Raw genomic sequence first — 21,429 nt, 5'->3', positions numbered from 1 at the left:
AGTATTTTGCTCCTTTAGACCCTTGACAAATGGCCTAAGAATCCTTAATGTTTCCCAGATCTTCAGAGAGCAGCCTCCAACAGCTCAGCTTTCACTTTTGTAGGTTTAATTCCCCTTCAGACGAGTCATATTGTACAGTTCCACTTTCCTTGTTTGCTAACCTCTAGAATTCCAGCAGACCTGGAGCCACTAAGCTCATTAACAAGTGTATGACCATCAGGCATTATGACAGTTCTGTGTTCACAGAGAAGAATAGAAACACTACCCATCAATCACCCTAATGGTGTGGAGAGAGCACTGAACTGGGAACCAGGAGACCCAAAAGTTAGTCCCAGTCCTGCCACTGATTTACTGTTATCTTGGGCAAGTCAATTAACTGAGTATTTTTAAATGTCAGAACTAAAAGGAATATTATTAGGACATAGTAGAATTAATATTGGAACAGAAAAGTGGAGACTATCAGAGGGGGAAGAGACCCAAGTGCATAAAACATAAGAGATAATCCAACTGCCTGTGTTATAAGAGAAGAAACTAAAGCGTAGAAAGAAAAAGTGACTTACCCAAGGTCATGAGGTCAGACAGGATTGAGCCATGATTAAAAGAGAGGGCTCCTAACTCCCAGTCTTTTACTCTCCCCCCCTACACTGCATCTTCTCCCAAAGAAGACTTCCTTTCATCGTTGTAAAGACCCCCCTCCTCCCATTGCACACTTTGACTCTTGCCTGGCTACTGCCTTTCTGTTTTGATGATTGTCAGATGCCATCCTTAGTCTGGTGACTCCATTAACCAAGAGGGCCTGCCCCTGGATGGATCAAACTTACTGAGAATCCTGAAGGCCAAGTGCCCAGCCAGCTGCTGGATCCTTCTGTTATGTCACATTTGTCTGATTAGGCTCCATCCATGAGCTGGTTCCCCTTGGTAACCTTCGTTACCCAGTTCTTCACAAGCCACTGCCATTCCTGAACAAGTCTCAGCCTCTGACCAGTTGCATCACTTGCCCCTTCATCCTAATGGTGAGTTGCTAAAGCCACAAGCCAGTGTCCTCCTGCAACAGTATTTTTAAATGATAGGGTTTTTTTTTTCATATATATGCACTTAAAACCACAAAAGCAACATTATAATTGAAGTAAAGCAACTCTTTTTTTCCTTCTTTATAAATCCATTTTCCTTTACTGCTTTAATCTTAATCTAATCTCAAATTTTCTTTTTTTAAATCCTATTTCCTCATCTATAAAAGGAAAGGCAATAAATAATATTTAATCTACCTCAGGCATGTTGAGAGGAAAGTGCTTTGGAACCATGTAGCACTATAGGAACCTACCCTGGTAACCTCTGAACTGTTTGTATATTTGGTTCCTGCTCACTGGTCCTGTCCATGTTGGCCAGTATGATTGATGTAAGATTTAAAGACTGAGCCTTCAGCAGATAAGAGGAACCATGCGTAGGGCTGGAGGAGAGCTAGTGGAGATGGTATGATGGTCCAAATCAGTGAGGAAATCTAAAGAGGAAGGAAATACTATGCCTTCAAAAATGATGAGCAGCAGGAGTCGGGAGCGTTGGTAAACAGTACGAACAAAAGAATCGGGTTAATGTAAGTACTTCTTCCCCCTGTATGGCGTTGATGGTATAGATAGGCAGGGAGCATTCCAGTGGTACACTCTGACCAGAGGCCCCTTCTCATGACCATTTGAAACGAGCTTCTCATTTCTCTTCTGCTACCCCAAGGGAGACACAAACAGGCTTCCTAGCTCTCCCAAAGATGAGACAGCATTTCCTGGACTCGGCCCCAGTTGAGAGTGTTGTGCAGAAACCGCCCTGACTCACCAGAACAGATGGTCGGGGGAGTGGTGCTCAGTGCTGTGGGCAAAGGGGTCTCTGGTTCACACCATAAGCCAATCAACACTTGTTAACGATAACCTTCCTTGTGTGCAGCATGCTGCTCTGTTAGATCATCAGGGCCAGACTGGGAAGATGTTGATCTTTTTTAGGCTTTACCAAAAGGAGGAAGTCCTTAGCCCATGAGAATCCTCACCAGCTCGATGTCTTTCCTATCAGTGCCTATGCATTCACACTTCCTCTGGTTTTTTTCCTCCCCTCTAGCATGTTTTGATAGCTTCCTCCATGGTTGTATTTTTTCTAGGCACACAGCTATCCACTGCCTAGGCTTCTTCTTCATGGAGACATGGGGGAGATGGGAGTGAAGATGGAAGGTGGGAGGAAAAGTGCAATATCACTGATAAATCAATTTTATCTAAGACACCAGAAGCCAGGAGAACTAATATCAAGCCACGAGCAACACGTTCACTGAGCTCAGTGTGGCCTCTGACAGAATACCTGTTTATTGATCCGTATTGATCTTATCCCTTTTGTTTCTTAAAGGGGTAATGTTGTCAAGTAGTAGGACCAACAAAGAGAGCCATATACTACTTCAAGAGTAGTATTATAGGGGGCGGCTAGGTGGCACAGTGAGTAAAGTGCCGGCCCCGGAGTCAGGAGGACCTGAGTTCAGTTCCAGCCTCAGACACTTTAACACACACACACACACACAAAAAACTAGCTGTGTAACTTTGGGCAAGTTACTTAACCCCAATTGCCCTCCAAAAGGCAAAAAAAAAAAAAAGAGAGAGAGAGAGAGAATAGTATTATAGCGTTTTTACTCAAGTAAGTTTCTTAAAGTGCCAGCATCCAGGAGGCAGGCTATGTCCTCACAGCCATCTACAGACTGAAGTCCTCTCTTCCCCCCACCCTTTGTACCCCTTCAGTAGGCCATGAGAGGGAAGTTGAGCCATGGAAGAAGATAAAAGAACAGGGTCACAGTACACTGGACGGTAGGAGAGAGACGGTACACTTCCTTCCTCCTCCAGTACAGCGGCATACAACGGTGGTCCACCAATAGTCTCTCCTCACCCCAGTGCCTTTCTACTCAATTGAATTTCTTATTACTGCTCTTCTAGCACACCCTTCATCTTAGATGTAATTGGACTTGGAAGAACTATCTCTGTGTCCTCAGATATCTATTTGAAAGGTCTATAGTGAATTCTTCCAATCTATTTTGAAGATTCTAAATTTGATCCCTCATGAAAATGAACACGACTGAGACGAGAGTAAGATGCTATGTCTTAGAGAGACTGGAAGTGAAGACCATAACCCAGTATCTGTCCGGGTTTGCCTCATTGGAGAGGGCCAAGCATTTCATCAGCCTAAGCCAGATGGCTAGATTTGATGCCAACAACTGCAAAAGGACCATCTGCATGGGAGAATACATTTCCCTCATCCCCTTTCACACATGTCCTTTCCAGACCTTGCCATCCCAGGCAGCAGCACAGGTGTTGAGGAGAAGCCCAGCTGCAAAAGAGTTGCCTGGACTCTGTCACTAGCATCGTCTCAAAGGCTAACTCTGGGAACCTTCCCTGAAGGGTGTCAGTGAGTGTGTGGTTGTGTTTATTCTTGGACGCATGTGCCCCGGCAGCTGTCCAGCCATTTGGAAAGCTGCCTGCCAAGAACAGGGGAGGCATTCTGCTAATTGCTCTTCAAACGGCAGTTGGGACACTGCAGCTTCTGCAAAGGAGTTAACCCAGGGAAACATCTGAGGATGCATCAAGAACTTTCTCTCCGACCTTTCTGGGAGGTCAGGGTCAGGTGGCATGAAAGCTGAGCCTAGAGCAGGGCAAAGCACAGAGGGATCCAAAAAGGGATGCACCAAACAAAGCCTTCCTTCTCCCTTGATTCAACAACCAGTCATCATCAGCTGAAGCAAAAGTAGAGCACTTGCTTGTCCTGGAGCCAAAAACATCCTGGCTTTTTTCCTCTACATTTTGTCTCTGAGAATCAATAAAACGAGTTGTGTTCTAAGGGTAAAGAATAATTGAGTAGGAATCAGAATTTTACTCGAGATCTGGATTTATTTTTTTACCTGTACCCCTGAAGGAAGTGCTCACACTCATGACAATCCCACTGAAATTGTACTGTATTATTAACATTTTGCAATTATCTTTGTGGTCAGAAATTCTTTAAATAAAACGTTTGGAAGGAAGGTACTGAGTAATTGCATTGCTGGACGAGGTGGGAAGAGAAGTTCATTTCACTGTGTTGTGAAGGGGTCATGTATCCTTTGGGAGGAAGCCAGCCCCTCTAAGGACCTGGGTTCATACATCTGTAAAATGAAGGGTTTGAGTCAGGTGATTCCTAAGTCGCTTTCATCTCTTAAGTGCTTTGCTGAAAAATAATTTAGTGGTAACCATGTTATTATTGCTCTTTTATGGACTGTGGTATTTTCATAAGAATGTCTATCAGCTCTTGACAAGAAGCCCTTCACCTTGGTCAAATTCAGCTGAAAAGTACACTTAAGGGAAATTGAAACTGGATTTTTTTTTCAAGAATTAATGTAACTTCCAATTCTAGCCTTTCTCACCAATCTGACTAGTGATATATACCTAATGGTTTCTGAGAGAATCAGCTCTTTCACTAACTCCCTAAGTGACCACAAGCATGGCACTTCCTTTTTCTCACCCTTGGTTTACTCTTCTGGTAGATACGGGGATTGGATCAGATGATCTAAAAGACCCGGACAGACTTATGTTCTAAGCCTCCTTCTAACACTGACGTTCAATAATTCTAAGAGGATACAAAAATGTCCCCTACCACCAAGCAGAAAAGACATTGGCATAAGAATTAGATTAATTTATGAGGAACTGTTGCCTTGTTCCAGCCTTCCTGATCTCTTGGGCGATTCCTTATCTAAATGGAGCCAAGTTACCAATTGATTTAGTACAGTGAAAGGCCCTCATAAGACATTAAGAAGAGGAACCAAATTCAGCTGAATTAGCACGATCTTGTGAGTTTTGTATGGCCCAGAAGTGAAAGAATGTCAAGGAATTTGGCTATGAGCTCTGCTATGTGTATTTCCAGGAAGAGAATTTTAAAATGACCTTTGGGTTACATCTGCCTTGACTACATAACCTTGGCTAATATTTGTCTCCCTGGCAAAGTAGTTAGCATTCCGGGGTGCTGAGCACTTATGAATCGCCTTCTGTGTGGAGGAAGTTGTTGAGTAAGGTCATTGTATAGGGAGCTGCAGCCATTCAACTTAGCTGTCATGAATACAACCTTCAGAACCCTTTCAGCAGTTCCACACCTCAGGATCCCAATATTCCTAGACATACAGGGTTACATTAAAGCCATAACAGCTACCAGGTCCAGGTTACCCAGGCCATCAAGAATGCTTATAACCAGAGCAATCCATCTAAAAGGAAAGAAAGCCTTGGGTTCCAGCTTTGCTGCTAAATGTGTGACCTTGGTGAAGTTTCTCTTCACTGACAGGATTAGACTAGTTGATTTCCGAGGTCTTCTCCAGTTCTAACACTCTGTGCTCTTTGGCAATGAATCTCAGCCTGAGGACTTCAACTTTTTTGTCAAGAGTCTACAAATCAACATGCAAGCAAGCTCATAAATAACTAAATAATCTTTTTGAAGACTGAATTGGTTTGTCTCACATGTACTAAAAATAGCAGTGTTTTCCCCCAAATATGTCTAGATGCTATCATAATTAATAAAATGCAGATTTATTAAAAAGTGTCACTGAATTTATAGTAGCTTTCTGACATGATATTAATAGCACAACTACTATCATGTAGTACAACTACTATCATGTACTATCTTGAATTTTTTTATGTTACAAAAAGGTTGGGAACCATTATTCAAAGTCCCCTTTCAGCTCTGACATTCTTTGTCCTAAGGTACTTTCCAAGTCTCACAGTTCATTACAGTAACAGATGGTAATGATAGCTGTTGTTTCTGCACTGCTGTAGCTTCCAAAAGATTTTATATGCATTGTCTTCTTGATCTTCAGAGAAGTCTTGTGAGGCAAACAGGACAGTTATTATTATTCCCATTTTATAGATGTAGAAAGTAAGAGGTTAGAAAAGTTAAGTGACTTTTCTAAAGTTACCTATAGTGGTTCAGGCAGAATTAGAAACCAGTCCCCTTCCCCCCCCCCCAAGGAAAACAGGACCAGAAATGGAAGAGAACTTTTCATAATTAACCAGAAAACTGCTCAATGAAGCAAATCATCTTTCACAGTCTTTTGCACATAGTAAATGCTTAATACTGAATGGAGTAGAATTGAAATTCCTGCCAACCCTTTAGAAGGTTTAAGGGCTTTGGACTTGTTTGGCTAATGCTGATTTAATAAACTGGAAGCTGTTAATTTTATTGGCCCATAAGAGACTTTTTAAACTCTAGTTTGACAAAAAGTGTCTGGCTCTTCCTACTCTTTATTTCCTCCCCAGCCAGGAAGTCACAGGGCACAGCAGTAAATTACAATAACAATATCCATTGGACCAAAGCATTATGTCTACACAAATCACTTAAGTAAAGGAAAAGTTATTGTTATAGGATATTGGCTCCAGATCAGTTCTACTTTGGAAATAAAACTTCTTGGCTTGACTTTGACAGTAATCTAACAATAAGAGAGGATCATCATAAGGTCATGGTTCTCCTGACATTCTTCATTCTCTACCTTTCCCCTCCCCTAGCCCCACTCTCCAACCTGGATCACACTGTAATTACCTTTCTCCAGTCTGGAGATACATAAAATCTAGAATAAGTAATGCAACTTGCAAATCCCTTCACTTGCCTGGGGATTGGATTAGATTACCTCTAACGATGCTGTAAACCTAGAATTCTACATTCTCACACTATCCTTTCTCTCATCTCAGTGCCTTGGTCCTGGAAGTCCCTCTACCCCACCCTCCCTTAGCCTGGAAAGATCTCAGGTCTCACCTTCACCTCCTGGAGCCCCTGACCTCCCTTGTTGTTTGTCCTTCATTCCAGAAAAGAACTGATGAAATCAGGAGGGTGATGTCTTGACTTGTAAGTAAATTGCATCTGTAAAGTCATCAGCCTCACTCTCCCCTCCAGAGTTATTTGGAGTCCAGTGGCAAGACATAGGTCAAGATGAGAGGCAAGGGAAACTTAGCTTAATTACCAGCTGAGAACATTCTGCAGGAGGCTGGTGGTCTGGGAGGGGACATCTCCTAATGCCCTTCTCTCCAAGGTTCTTTTGGTTTTGATTTGCATATGCTTATGTATACTTACATATATTTGTTTTCTCCCCCGTTAGAATAAAAGCTCCATAATGGCAAAAACTGTTTCGGTTTTGTCTTTGTCTTAGCACAGTGTCTAGCACAGAGGATGCTTAGTAAATGCTTTTTTATTTGATTTGTTGAATCAAAGTCAAGCTCACTAGCATATAATTTGCAGCCTATACTTCTTGTAAATCACAACATTAGCTTTCTTTAGCCCTGCCTCATTTCTCCTTTTCACCAAGATCCTTCAAAGATCATTGAAAATTGGCTCAGCAGTCATATCTACCATTTCTTTCAGCATCTTGGTATATAGGTCATTCAAACCTGGTGATCTGAAGTCATTGAGGGTAATTTCGTTCTTCTTATCTTGGATTTAAACTCCCTATTAACCATTTTTGCTCTGACCTTTCCAATCCAAGGACTACTTTCCTTAGCAAAGAAAATGGGAGCAAAATGAAAATTAAGTGGTTCTGACCTCTTACTCTCATCCATTTTCATCACCATGAACAGATCTTTCCCCCTTGATCCTCCTCCTTTTTTTTCAGTATGTCAGTATTTCATTGGATCTACAAGGTGATCATTGCAGATACTTTCTCCAGTAGTGCAGAAAGGCAGTACATCTATCTATCAATCAATCAATAAGCTGTTAAAGTTTGAGAATTTTTCTTGAACTATGTGATTAGAGAGATTGCTTGGTTGATTATATTTATACATAGGAAATTAGATTATTTAGTGAAGGTGAAAGACATATCAGAAAGAACTTATATCATAAGCAAATACACCTGGAACAAAAACTTTCAAACTTGTAATAGTAGGATGGCATCATCTGGAATTATTTATTGGATATGATTTTTTCCCTGAAGTGTTGGCTCTTCCCCACCCTGGCTAAGAAGTGAGCAGCTTGTCCAGAGATTGGGAAGTAATGACCAGGAGCCATTCTGCTAACCTTGCCTTGTCTCTGTTTATGATGCCACTCCCATAAAACCCTAGTAAGTGCTAGAAGGAGCAAAACTTCAGAACCTAGGCCTTGGTGTCTCTAAAATGTATAATCTTAAGTTGTCAGTTCCTGGTTATTCAACTAATAAAAATTAATTTTTAGATCTCAATAAATAAATAAAAACCAGGGGGAAAAAAAGCCATCCACACTTTCTCATCCTATGTTTCTCTTGCCTGTGTCTTCCAAAAAACTGACCATGGGGGCTCCAAACAAGGTACTGCAGGAGCCTTCTTCTAAGCCTTTTTAACATGCTTTGGTTACCAGTGGGGCATTTGAGTTTTCTATCTCATCCCTTTACTACGTAACCAACCTACCTCCTTTTCCAGTCATCATTTCCTAGATGAAATCCTTTATGCCGTTTCTTGCTAGAGTCTATTTATGCCCACCATATGATTCTCCTTTCCTTTTGGATCACCCACAAAATTGATTCTTCGGGATTGTAGTGTCCCATGATTGCTAACTATGCAATGTCATCAGAAGAATAATGGTGTTAAAAATATAGGTTTGTGTTTCAGGGGCAAGCTTAGGATTGTTGAAAACACTGTAGAAGTTCCCAAATACATTCCAAGCCCAGCTCATTCTTCATCTGCAGTGTCTGTCCTAAACATACATACTAATGGTTTAACTCGACCTATCAATCCAATAATCTATCATAGTGTAGACAACAAGTATACTTCATCCACTCATTTCTGCCTATTCAGGTTGTCAGGCTAACCTCTTTTAAGTGGTTCAGAATCTAAGGAAGTTCTATAGTATTTTGGAGTTTGAGACAGTAAACAGAATGTCATCCAGAAATAGGAGCAGCTGGGGACAAGACTTCCCTTCCCATAGGAATCCCTATTTCATTTCATTTTCATCAGTAGATAGCCTTCATGATAGTGAAAAAATGTCTTTAGCAAGCATATTGCCTTGTTTTGTGCCTCACCCAGTCTTGATTTTCTCAGGGTTGTTGAACAAAATTATCTTTGATGTTGTCTCAAAGAATTTCTTATTAATATATACCTGGCAGACACTTTTTTGGAGGAAATACTTGAGAGTCACTTTTTGTTCCACAGAATCAAGTACCTTTTTAAATAATAAACAAAACAGTATCCTATATATCTCTATACCTTGAAGTCAGTTGCATAACTCTGAAATTTTAATCTGCTTAAGAAAAATTTTTGAAAGCATATCTGCCCTTTTCATATTTTTATCAAAGAGACCCTTAATAAATGTGTGTAACATTTTCATAAGGAATTCATGGAAGTGAGGCAGAAAGGTGACACAGATAGAGCACTGGCCCTGGGTTAAGTCACTTAACCCCAATTGCCTCCAAATTAAAAAAAAAAATTATGGAGGTGACATGGTAAATATATGCATCAGTACTTAATCAATATCCTTTTGATCACCCTTTTTCAGTTTACTAACCTTGATTTCCAATTTCTTAGGGGAGTATGCAGAGAAGGAAAACCTGCCAGAGAGGTTCATGGTTTGGCCTCTGTTCAGAAAACATTAGGCCTACAGAGCTGGGAGGAGGCCTCTTCCAAGCAGTAGATTGCTGTGACTCTCAAAATGTTGCTCTCTGAATTTCAACATAAAAATCTAGGCTAGTGCTGCTTCTGTAGGAAAACTTCTAGACTTCTAAGCCACAACAGGCTCTGGGAAAGATTTTAAAAGTGAACTGGTAATTGGGAGTCTTACCCAGGGATTCATATTTTCTATCTCTACTCTCTCTTCCCTTTCCCCCTTCCTTCTTCTGTCCCTCATAGGTGTGGATGTGTGGAGGCCGAATGGAGGACATTCCCTGCTCCAGAGTGGGTCACATCTACAGGAAATATATCCCCTATAAGATCCCCACAGGAGTCAGCCTAGCCCGGGTAAGATGTTGACTTTGCCAGGAGAAGCCCAGGACAGAAGGGGGTAAATCTCCTCTGAATTTTGTGTTTTATTCTGAACTTAACAAAAAATCAAAATCAAATAAAATGAGCATTTCCATATCCATAACAGAAAAAAATGAGGATTATACATGGAACCATGCGTCTCTGTTTTGTAGTCTACTTTCTTAGGAATTCCCTCAGGTCTGAGCTTAGCCCAAACTTGGCCCTAGAGAAGGCCATAGCTCATCTCAAGATTTTCTTCAGATCTTAAATCTCCCTTCAGAGGCTCATACCAGTTGGACCAAGGTTGATGACAGAACTTGAATCCAAAGGGAACTCAACAGGCTAGACTGCGGGGCAGAATCTATTAAGATGACATTTCATAGAGGCCAATGTAAAGCCCTGCAGTTGACTTGAAAGAAGCAATTTCACAAGTACAATTTAAAAAGGCATGACTGAGCAATAGTTTGTATGAAAAATCCTGGGGATTTTCATGGACTGCAAATTCAGTAGGAGTCAGCAATGTGATATGATGGGCTCTGTCCTGGTCAGACCATATCTGGAGCCATGGACTCTATTCTGGGGCTCACATTTTAGAGAGCTGAAGAGTGTCCAGTGCGGAGGGATCTGTTTGGTCAGGGGGACTGAAGGGGCTCTCCATAAAGGGTATTTAACAGAGAAGAGAAGGCTTAGTAGGGACGTGATAGGGATCTTCAAGGTCAGACATATGGAAGAGGGATTTCCTGCTTGACCCAGAGGTGACTCAAGATGGCTCATTCCCCCAGGTTCCTAAGGAGAACACATGGAGGATGAACATAGCCAGATGACCCTTTCTCTGATATTTCTAAAAGTGTTCTTGTTCATTTAACCGTTTGGTCCAGGTGACTCCTTGGGTCCCTTCCAGTTCTTTGGTCCCATGATGCTGCAAAGTTCTCACCTTTTTCTGGGCCCCAATTTCCTTCTCTGTAAAATGAGGGGATTGGCCTAATCTCCAAGGCTCCTTTTGGCTCTAGATACTGTGGCCTATGGGCATCAAGAGCAGACTTGAAAGGTGAGGGGTTTAAACTCAGGCAGTCAGAGTAGAACAAGCAAGGTTGTAGACATGTTCATTTTACCGTCTGGGTGCACGGGAGTGACGGGGAGTGCCGAAGCCATCTTGGTATTGCTGAGCACACAGTAAGCTCCTAGCCTTGGATTCCGTAGAGTCGTGCCGTTGAAGCTCCTCCACCTTTGGAGCCTCACTTTGCAACTCACTTGTACTGAGTTAAAATTGACTTCTTTACAACATATGGACAAACTCCCTAGGAATCAGAGCCCTCCCAAAATGGAACGAGCTGCCTGAGGGTAGAGTGAGTTCCCCATCTCTGAAAGTTTTCAAACATAATTTGCTTGGATAATACTAATACTAGCAATGATAACAATAACTAATATTTATGTAGCATTCTAAGATTTGCAAAGCACTTTACAAACACTTTCATTTTATCTCCACAACAACCCTGGGAAGTAAGTGCTATTATCCCCATTTTATGGGTGAGGAAACTGAGGCATACAGGTACCCTCAGACTAAACTGAAGCCCAAGGTCACAGCTAATAAGTGTCCGAGGCCAGATTTGAACTCAGATCTGACTGCAAGTCTAGCACCCTCTCCACTGTGCCACCCAGTTGCCTCTACTTCTCAGGAATGTTGTAAAGAGGATTCTTACCCGGAGAGGTGATCTCTGAGATACTCACAACCTGACGTGTGTGTGTGTGTGTGTGTGTGTGTCTTATTAATGAAAGGCCCCATGGGAAGAGAAGAGCCCTGGGGTGGGAGCCAGAAGACGTAGCTGTCATGCCAGTGCCAGCCACCAAGGGTCAGGTCATCTGGGTGACCACAGGCAAGTAAGTCGTTGCAGTTTCCTCACCTGTAAAATGAAGATAATAGCTGTAGCACCTATCTCACAAGATTGCTGAGGGAAGTGCTTTATAAGCAGCTGTGGAAATGGAAGCAGTTCATTCTTCTCCCTGAGTGGCCCAGGGACCAGAAGCCTGCTTGCTTTGCCCAAAGGGGAGGCTCCAGGTGACCGCCCCCTTCTGCAGTTCCTGAAGAACAACGCTGCCTCCTAGCTTCCTGAGCCCCATGCTAGAGGGAGGTTTCATGTTCCCTGGCCGGGGCTTCCCCTCATCCGAGTCCAATCTAACTGTTTGCCTACTGGGCAGAAGGTAAAATCCCAGGGTCCCTCGAGTGAGGGCCTCCCACCAGTCATCTAGCTCACTGCTGTGGAGATGGTTTGGTCAAGTTCAGGTTGCCACTGTTCTCCCCAGTACCTTTCTATCCAATAGAAACGCTTCAGCGCCCTCTAGTGATGTAAGAACATGGTGACTGCACCAGCCACTGAAGAAATCCATTTGATTCATTCACCAGCCAAGGCCAACTGAGATTTTAGAACAGAACACTCAATTCATAAGGGACCTGAAGAAGCCACTTAGTCTTTCCCTGTGTTATCAGGCAGCACTCCCTTTGAGAGATTCCAATTCAGTTTGCCTCATCCAACATCTATTTGGTACTACCTGTAGGCAAGTTATTGTGCTAGGTTCTGGGCATAGCAAGAGAACGGTAACACAGATCATGTCCAGAAGGAACCTACCATCTAAGTCGCATAGAGGTGAATTTCTGCATATAGTAAGAGAAAACTTGCCAAGTAGATCTGTCTGCAGGTGAAATAAGCTTTCCCTGGAGAGAAATGGGCTCTTTTACTTCTGAAGGTCTTTTAAGTACAGACTAGATGACCCCTTCTCAGGGAGAAGGGATCCAAGGGATTCCTGGTCAATTATAGGCTGGACTAGCTGTCTCCCAATACCCCTTCCTTTAGCATTCTAAAAATGAGGGCAAGGTCCAAGCATATGGTTTTCAGAAGAATTCTGGAAAGTAGCAGATCACTTTCACCCAAAGGAAGAATGGAACTTTCATGGAAGAAGTGGATTTGGGAGGGAAGCAAGAAACTTCAACCACGGTTACAACTTAGGATCTGTCCATTCCAAGCAGATAAGGTCTTATTTTTAAAGGAGATCCTACCACCTGTCAGTTCCCTTGTTTAACAAAACTTACTGCCAGTTCTCTTGTAAAATCATAGGATATTAGCACTGGAAGAGGCCTCAGAATATAGACTTGCCCAGTCTCGGGCTCGGATGTTGGAAGACATAGTCCAACTCTTCCTTAAGCAAGAAATTCCTATACAACATATCAACAAGTGGGCTATCCACCACCTCTGCAGGGTTCTCTGCATTCCGTTTGGGACAGCTCTATGTTTTAGCAAGTTTTTCTTTTCATTAAAATCTGTATTCCTTTGACTTTCATCCACTGTTCCTAGTTCTCGCTAGGATCACAAAGAATAAGTCTATTCTCTCTCCCAGATGATATCAAAGGCTCCCACCATTTCTTCTCTTCTCAATACTAACCAGCCTCCAGTGCCCTGAAGTGAAATCTAGGCCAGTTTCCCCTTGTTTTACCTACCCTGGACTAGCATATTACTTTTTAAGTTTAAACCTGGCTAGTGACTTATAATATGCCTCATGAACTCTTTTTGATCTCCTTCAATCTTAGGGGAGGTTGTAGCTATGCCCATTATGTTAAGTCTTGCAAAACTACATGGATCCAGGAAGCTGACTCTTCCTGATGACATAACAGTGGGATTTTAGCTGTGCTAACCCACTTAATAGAGCCTAGAATTTTTTAAATGTTTATTCCAATCAAGAGGCTTACAGGTAACCCCCCCCCCCCATACCGTATTAGAATCTTCTGAGTGGTTCTTAAGATTTTTTTTTTTAAGCAATCGGGGTTAAGTAACTTGCTCAAGGTTACACGGCCAGTTGTTTCTGGGTATGGTGCTGAGTGTCTGAGCCCGGGATTCAATCTCCAGGTCATCCCTACACTGGAGCCGGTACTTTCACTCTCTGTGCTACCCAGCCGCCCCTACACTATATATTTTAAAGTCCCTCTCAGTTCTAAGTTGCTGTGACTGATTTTGTTCTGTTTGTCCTTGATGTCCTCAGCCTCCCAGGTCTGAAATCCTTTTTGTTTCCTCAGGATTCTCCCTCTTCCCCTAACTCCCTTCTGTCTTCCCCATCTCTCTGTCTCCCTCCCTCCCTCCCTTACCTCCTCTCTTTTATTTATCTCTCTGTCTCTCTCATAATCTGCCTCACGTGTTCAGTGCCCTCATTTGCTCTCCCTTTTATATGCCATTTCAGACTGCCTTGGATCATATCCTTCTTTCACACTAAAACTGTTGGGGAGTTTGATATAGGCAGAGATCATAGCCTTAAGATAAAAGGATAATGATCCAACAGTGAAATTTTAGGAATTAGCTAGAATGTGGGAAAGAATACTTTAAGACCTTTCTAGCACCCCTGAAGTAACAGCACTAAAGTAGGTGGATATTAATAATAGTACATCTTTCCTACAGCACCTTGTGCCTTACAATGCATTTTCCTCACAATTAGAAATAGGCAGTTCAGGTATTGTCCCATTTCACAGATGAACAGGCAGAGGCTTAGAAAGGTGAGATGATTTCTACAAGGTCAAACAGCTGTTACTGGGATAGAAGCTCATATCTTCCTACTCCGAGGACAGTGCTCTTTCCATGATGCTTCTCAGGATAAGGTTGACTCTTGTGATCTCCCCATGGATTCTGCAAAATGAGAGTGTCTGCTTAGGCCAGCTCCACCTTGGCTCCACCAAGAGCCTAATATCCTCTTCCTTCTACCTCTCTTCTCCCAGAATCTGAAACGAGTGGCAGAGGTGTGGATGGATGAGTATGCAGAATACATTTACCAGCGCCTTCCAGAGTACCGCCATCTCTCCACAGGGGATGTCACTGCCCAGAAGGAGCTCCGAAACCACCTCAACTGCAAAAGCTTCAAGTGGTTCATGACAGAAATTGCCTGGGACCTGCCCAGGTTTTATCCTCCAGTGGAACCCCCGGCAGCAGCCTGGGGAGAGGTGGGTTTTGAGGAATGAAGGAGGAAGAAGAGAGCGTTTCTTATTTCATTAAGAGCTCAAAGCTGGAAGGAAAGATTCTTCCCTCCCACCGCCATCTCAGCTACTCAGGTACCTGCTTTAGAGATAGGGCCAATGAGACCCCATTAAGTGGTGACCAAGATCCAGCAAGACAGGTAGTAAGAGAGCGGTCAAAGGGGGAGCCAATCTGCCTGATTTAATTTGCTTATATAACTTACCAGTCTCACTCTTGGTGGAGATTCACATACTCAAGTGAAGCAGTGATCTAGTCCTGATCCTGGCCATGTGACCTAGAACAACTCAGCTAACTTTTCTGGGCCTCACTTTCTCCAATCTATAAAATGACACTACTACTAACTGCCTTCTCCTTTCCTCCTAAGGATTTTCTGGGAAGAAAATTAGTTGACTAGATGATGTGTATGTGTAAAAATTATAGAAATAAAAGTCCAGTTGTGAGTTTCTTGAGGGTCTTTGTCTTACATTTTCCCCATATTAGATACAATGCTGGATACATAGGCACTAAGTAAATGAATAAAACCATAGGAAATTAGATCTCGAAAGGTCCTAAGAACATAGCACACTTCCATTTTGTGGGAATTAGCAGCATGGCGCCCCCTCAATCTCAAAAATCCCCATAAAATTTTTTGGCTCTCTGTATCAGAGAAGAAGTCTGGATTTTTTTCTTATATGGAGTGTTTACAGTACCTTATTGTAAAATTTGGGTATATTTATGGTATTAAAAGATAAGATATACTGATATCATACAATAATATACATGTATTTTATGCATTTCTGAACTTCTTCTGTGTCATCTGCTGCCTTTGTATGTCTTCTGCAGCTTCCACAAAACTCCAAAAAAACTACCATTTAATTTCTCATGCTGACCCACAATATACTGAATCCTTGATGAGAAAAGTTGCAATGTGGAAGGGATAATTGTACAAAGAATTTCAGGGTTAGAAGAAATTTCATAATAGTAAAAAGAATGTTAGGGGCGGCTAGGTGGCGCAGTGAGTAAAGTGCCAGCCCCGCAGTCAGGAGGACCTGAGTTCGGTTCTGGCCTCAGACACTTAATACCCACACACACACACACACACACACAAAAAAAAAAAAAAAAAAAAACTAGCCTGGCAAGTTACTTAACCCCAATTGGCCTCCAAAAAGGCAAAAAAAAAAAAAATGTTAGATCTGGAAAGGATCTTAGAGATCATTTATTTCCCTCTGGATGATTAGTTCACCACTAATCCCTTTATTTTGAAAAGGAGGACACTGAGGCCCAGAGAGGTTGTGACTTGTCCAAGGCCCTACATCCCCTTAGGAGCAGAGCTAGGACTCAATTACAGATGTCCCACTCTTTCTTCTGTAACATGATGCCTCAGGGCAGGGGTCCTTAACCTTTTTTGTCATGAACTCCTTTGGCCATCTGGCGAAATTTATGGAACCCTTCTCAGAATAATAGGGCCTACTTAAAATTCATAATTGAAGGAAATGCTAAATTTCAGTTAGAAGTTAGGGAAAATGAAGCTATGATTTTTTTTTTCCCATCCAGGTTTCCTTGAAATCTATCCACAGACCCCATATTAAGAGCCCCTGCCTTAGGTAATGGGAGAACAATGAAATGATTCCTTAGACTTTCATTTCCCTCTGTAGAACTGTTATTCAGTGACTAAGTAAATAGTTTCTTTGACCCTGTTTAATTGAATTTTCCTTTAACAAGAGGAGGAGAACAGTGCTGTAAGGTTAACTTAAACCTTAAGGTCACCAACTTGAAGCTTAAACGTATTGATGATCCCCTCACCCCTACCTGTCCTTGGGTTTCCTATCATCATGTTCTATTTATTCTGGAAATCTTTTAAACTGAGCCTTTGCCCCTTATGAGCAACATATTCACAGAGCTCTCTTTGCCATTTCAGATCCGCAATGTAGGCACCCAACTGTGCATAGGAACAAAACATGGTGCTCCAGGCTCCCCTCTGAGATTAGAGGGCTGTGTCAAAGGCCGAGCGGAGGCAGCATGGAGTAATGTGCAGGTAACCCCCCCTTAGCGGGGACCTCAGGCATCTAGGCAACCCCCTGTTAGACTGTGGAATTCCTCTTCTCCAGTCCTGTAGTGCCAGAGGCCCGAGTGACTGCTCCAGTGCCCTCTAAATCACATCTGAAGAAGAGGAAGAAGAGAGGGGATGGATGGGAGGGCCCAGAGAGAGGTAACAGAAGAGCCATAATTGTATTACAGATACTAAACGTGGACACAGAAGAGCCCAGTGACACAGAAGGCTGTGAGACAGCTCCAGTATTCAATAACCCATTCCCCAGACAGAAAACAGGGATTTAACACCTCCAATGGTGCTAGAAAGAGACTCAAATCTGCAGAACTGTGTATGCATTGACCTATTAGAAGAATCAGATATCCTCAAAAGGAGAGCTTTAGCACACTTGCAGAGATAAAACTAATAATTAAACCAATTAAAGTCTAAAAATAGTGTGTAAGTATCCCTAGCAGGAGCTATCAATAGAGGAATAAACCCAGGTCCACTCACAGATGGAGTGGTATTTGTGTCTTAAAGTGGTGTCTTAAACCTGGGAAGGATCCTTAGAAAATAACGCATAGAATATTCAAACTAAGAATGAGACTGGAAGAGACCTTAGGTATTTTCTAGTTCAGCCCCCTAATCTTATAGAGGAAACTGAGTCTCAGAAAAGGGAAGTGACTGGCCAGCATGATGGAAGAACCGTAAATGTAGTCCTGGAAGACAAAGACACCAAGGGATTGAGCTGAGGAGCACAATAATCATAGTAATATTACAAGTTATATGTATATATTTGGTTAGGCCAAAGCACCAATACATCAACTACATTAGGCAGTGTATGAGGCATTCTAATCCTGTGGGCCCCCACTTTTCTTTTGAGAGGGAGGAAGGTTTTATCATCTGCCCTGTAGAACCAGAATTGGTCCTTGCATTCATCTGAGATCATTACCTGTTTTTATTTATATTATTGAAGTCATTGGTTCTCCTTGATCTACTTTCAATCTACATCAGTTCATCAGTCTTCTCCTGTTTCTCTGAATTCTTCATAATTATCATTTCTTATAGGGCAATAATATTCCATTGCATCCATATGCCATGATTTATTCCACTTTGTTTCTAGCTTTTTTCCACAGTTAGTTTTTAAGAGGCCTCTAGCTTCCTGTCAACATCTTCAAGATAGTATCCTTTATGTTCCATAGCCATCAGCAAGTCTTTGAAAAAATGTTTTGCTCCCTTAAAAAACTAATTGTATGTAATATAACATCACAGTTTCATATACAATCTTATTTTTCTGTTCTTTGAATATTTAATGGTTCATGTTTGCTTATATTTAAGTTCATAATACAAGAGAAAATTTAATTTTTAGCAATATCTATACTTGAAAGGAATAAGTTTGTTACTGTCCCCTATAAAGAAGCCTAGCCCTAATATCCATGACAGAGACTTGGGACCACAGTGGCGTGATAGGGCACTTGGAGTTTCTTTTTTTTTTTTTTTTTTGAGTGGGGAAGGTAGGGCAATTGGGGGGTTAAGTGACTTGCCCAAGGTCACCTGGCTAGTAAGTGTTAAGTGTCCAAGGTCAAATCTGAACTCAGGTCTTCCTGACTCCAGGGTCAGTGCTCTATTCACTCTTCCATCTAGCTGCCCCATTTCTTTCTTTCCCTGTTCTTTCTCCTGTTCTTATTATAATGAAAATGGTTATGACTGTGTGTTCACAGGTGTTTACCTTCAGTTGGAGAGAAGATATCCGTCCTGGAGATCCCCAGCACACCAAGAAGTTTTGTTTCGACACCATCTCTCATAGCAGTCCTGTCACACTCTATGATTGTCATGGCATGAAAGGAAACCAGCTATGGAAATATGGAAATGTAAGAGTGGCAGCTAAGTGGTACCAGCTGTCCTCCCCTTAAGGCCAACATGAGTTGTGTTGAATTCTAAGGCATCTATAAAAAAAAGTTCATTAATAGTAATAGATCAGATTAATACAGGACTTCATGGTTATAAATACAGTATGAAATGAGACACATTGATTGATTGCCTACTGTGTGCAGAGTATTGTGCTAGGCACTGGGGACATCCCTGCCCTCAGGAAGTTTGCAGTCCAGCATTTGGATAAGATACAAGTGCAGATAATCAGAACAAGCAACCGCACATGCTCTACGTGTTGAACAATAAAGCACTACATGAGGTCTAAGGACAAAGGTCAGTGCTAGGAATACAGCTGGTCATTGCAGCTTTCCCAGGAGAGGTAGCAAAGTGTTGCCCACATGGTCTTGTTGGAGCCTCCCAACATCCCCATGAGGCAGGTAGTACAGGTATACTGGGTTGCTATTTTACGAGGAAGGAGATGAAAGGTTGAAGGAGACAGAAAAAAAGGAAAGCTGTGAGGTTATCCAGCTAGTAAGTGACCTGGCTGGTCCTCGAGCCAAGCTCCCCAGCTCCGTCTGGTGCACTGAACATTAACTGTCAGAGCACCAACCCAGAGCAGTCACCACAAGACTTTCCCCCTGAGGATGACTGGTCATGGGAAGTGTTGGGTACAATCCAACTGCATCAGCTGAAGGAGATAGGTATAGTGGTAAGAACAATAACTTTGGAATGAGTAGACTCGAGTTCAAATCATGTCCCTTCCCTTCTTGAGCTTCAAAATGGGAATAATAGCCCCTTATGCCTCACTACTTTATAAACTATAAAATATTTACCAATGTCAGTGACCATTATTTATTGTTTGCCCTGCCATCGTTTAATCATAGTAACACCAACTGAATAGAGACCCTAAAAAGGTTGTGGTTAACCATGCAGTATAATATCTGAGTATGTTTAAAGGGGAATGGGCAACTGGAAAGGGACCTCCAATATAGGGTCCCAAGTTGAAGGATTAGCTGTCCAGGGAAATATCTATGCCTTAGAAGAGCAAAGGTTTTTTCATCTAACATTCTTTGAAATGCCAGATGAGACTGAATTCGTCAGATCCCTTAGACACATTCCTTATCAGACTTATCTTCCCAGTAACTCCCTGAGGATCACTAGGGGCAGAATGTGTTGTCCCAATATTAGATGGGCACAAGGTCATCTTGTTAGAACGAGACAGGTAAAGTGACAGTTGGAGGCCACACAAGTTGGTGGCAGAGCTGGGACCAGAAGCTCAGGTCTTCGGACTCCTGTTTCAGTGTTTTTTCCATTACACTGAAAAGGCTGAGAAAACCCTGTAAAGAAGTATGTCTGCTTAGCTGGAATTTGAAGATGGTGGCCTTTCCTTTCTCTTTACAGAGAGTAGACTGTTCATCGTGTCCCCCCTTGCCCCTCCTGTCCTCTGAAAGGAAATTCTGTCTTACAATCTCTCTGTTTTCCAGGACAAGACTCTGTATCATCCCGTCAGTGGGAGCTGCATGGACTGCACTGAGAGTGATCACCGGGTCTTCATGAATACGTGCAGCCCGTCATCTCCCACCCAGCAATGGATATTTCAGTACACAAACTCGACCGTCCTGGAAAAATTCAACAGGAACTCTGACCTATGAGCAGAGCAAATGTCTATGTGTGCCTATGTGTCTGTGTGCATATCTATGTAGATATGTATATGTATATGCTCACTCACTCCCTTAAAGACACATGTACACATATTACAACTATTTTTTTTTAACTGGTGAAGGAAACAGATTTTTTTAAAGGAATAAATTTTTTTAAAAAACAAGGTCACAGGGAATGTTTCCAGAGGGGGTGGAGGGATGACAGGATCTAAAGGACAATTTTAATTTTCACTGTGCTGCAGCACTCATTCCCTCAGTACTTCTCCCTATTGGGAAGGTTAAGGACATTCATGGACTCTTATCAGAACTGCTGTTCCCTCTGAATCAGGCCTAAGGCCGCCCCTCCTAGGAACAGCAGACCTGACCAGCTCTGGTGCTTCTCCCCCAAAGAGTGCAGCTGCTTTGGGAGGGAGGTCAAAAGGTGCCCCCATGGGGCAGCGAAGCTTTCCCAGGTGGTTCCCTCAGCACATCTGAGTTTTTGGGACCTGACATCATCTCCACCTAACCCCCCAGTTAAAGGAAGAGCTCATAGAAGTTATTTGATCAATAGGTGAAAATGCAGATGAAAGGCTGGGAAAGTCCTCAAGTCTTGGTTTGGGAGAGACTTAAAGGGGCCACAACAGTAAAGATTATCAACTAAATTGGTCCATATGTTCTACGTTATTTTTTTGCATTTATGAAACGACTATGGGTTCGGGGGCCCAAAAAGAACAGTAGTTCCCTTCCTGTAGGTCTGACCTTTGGCTTACATATCATATTGGCCATAATTTAGACCGCACCTCGCCTCTAAATCTGCTTGTCCAAAATGGGAGCTCAGCCTCTTAGAGTCTGTCTGCCCTGCCCTTGACCTTCTGAGGCAGCCTAGATCAAGGCTATAATTTGCAATTGGTACCCACCAGCTTTTAATTTTTCTCTTTCAAATGAATACAGGTTTGGAA

At 42.3% G+C, this 21,429-nt stretch overlaps 1 protein-coding gene across 5 annotated transcripts in view; it reads left to right on the top strand.

Moving 5' to 3' along the window:
• GALNT10 (polypeptide N-acetylgalactosaminyltransferase 10) overlaps window positions 1-20,655 on the top strand; it is a 181,612-nt gene extending 160,957 nt beyond the window's left edge. Inside the window, exons 8-12 of one of the 5 annotated variants that reach the window (XM_069102548.1) lie at window positions 9,831-9,938; window positions 14,695-14,916; window positions 16,848-16,964; window positions 18,680-18,829; window positions 20,315-20,655. In XM_069102548.1, coding sequence (XP_068958649.1) covers window positions 9,831-9,938; window positions 14,695-14,916; window positions 16,848-16,964; window positions 18,680-18,829; window positions 20,315-20,482 — 765 coding nt within the window. In that variant the 3' untranslated portion in view covers window positions 20,483-20,655. The remainder of the gene's footprint in view (window positions 1-9,830; window positions 9,939-14,694; window positions 14,917-16,847; window positions 16,965-18,679; window positions 18,830-20,314) is intronic. The other 4 variants (XM_069102546.1, XM_069102545.1, XM_069102547.1 and 1 more) reach the window with 4 other exon arrangements.
• The last annotated feature ends 774 nt before the right edge of the window (window positions 20,656-21,429 follow it).

The sequence above is a fragment of the Petaurus breviceps genome, unplaced genomic scaffold (assembly GCF_028583685.1).
Source record: "Petaurus breviceps papuanus isolate PSGF00001 unplaced genomic scaffold, PetGlider_PUasm1.0 551, whole genome shotgun sequence".
Lineage (NCBI taxonomy): Eukaryota > Metazoa > Chordata > Mammalia > Diprotodontia > Petauridae > Petaurus > Petaurus breviceps.
This window is presented reverse-complemented; position numbering and strand designations above follow the sequence as displayed.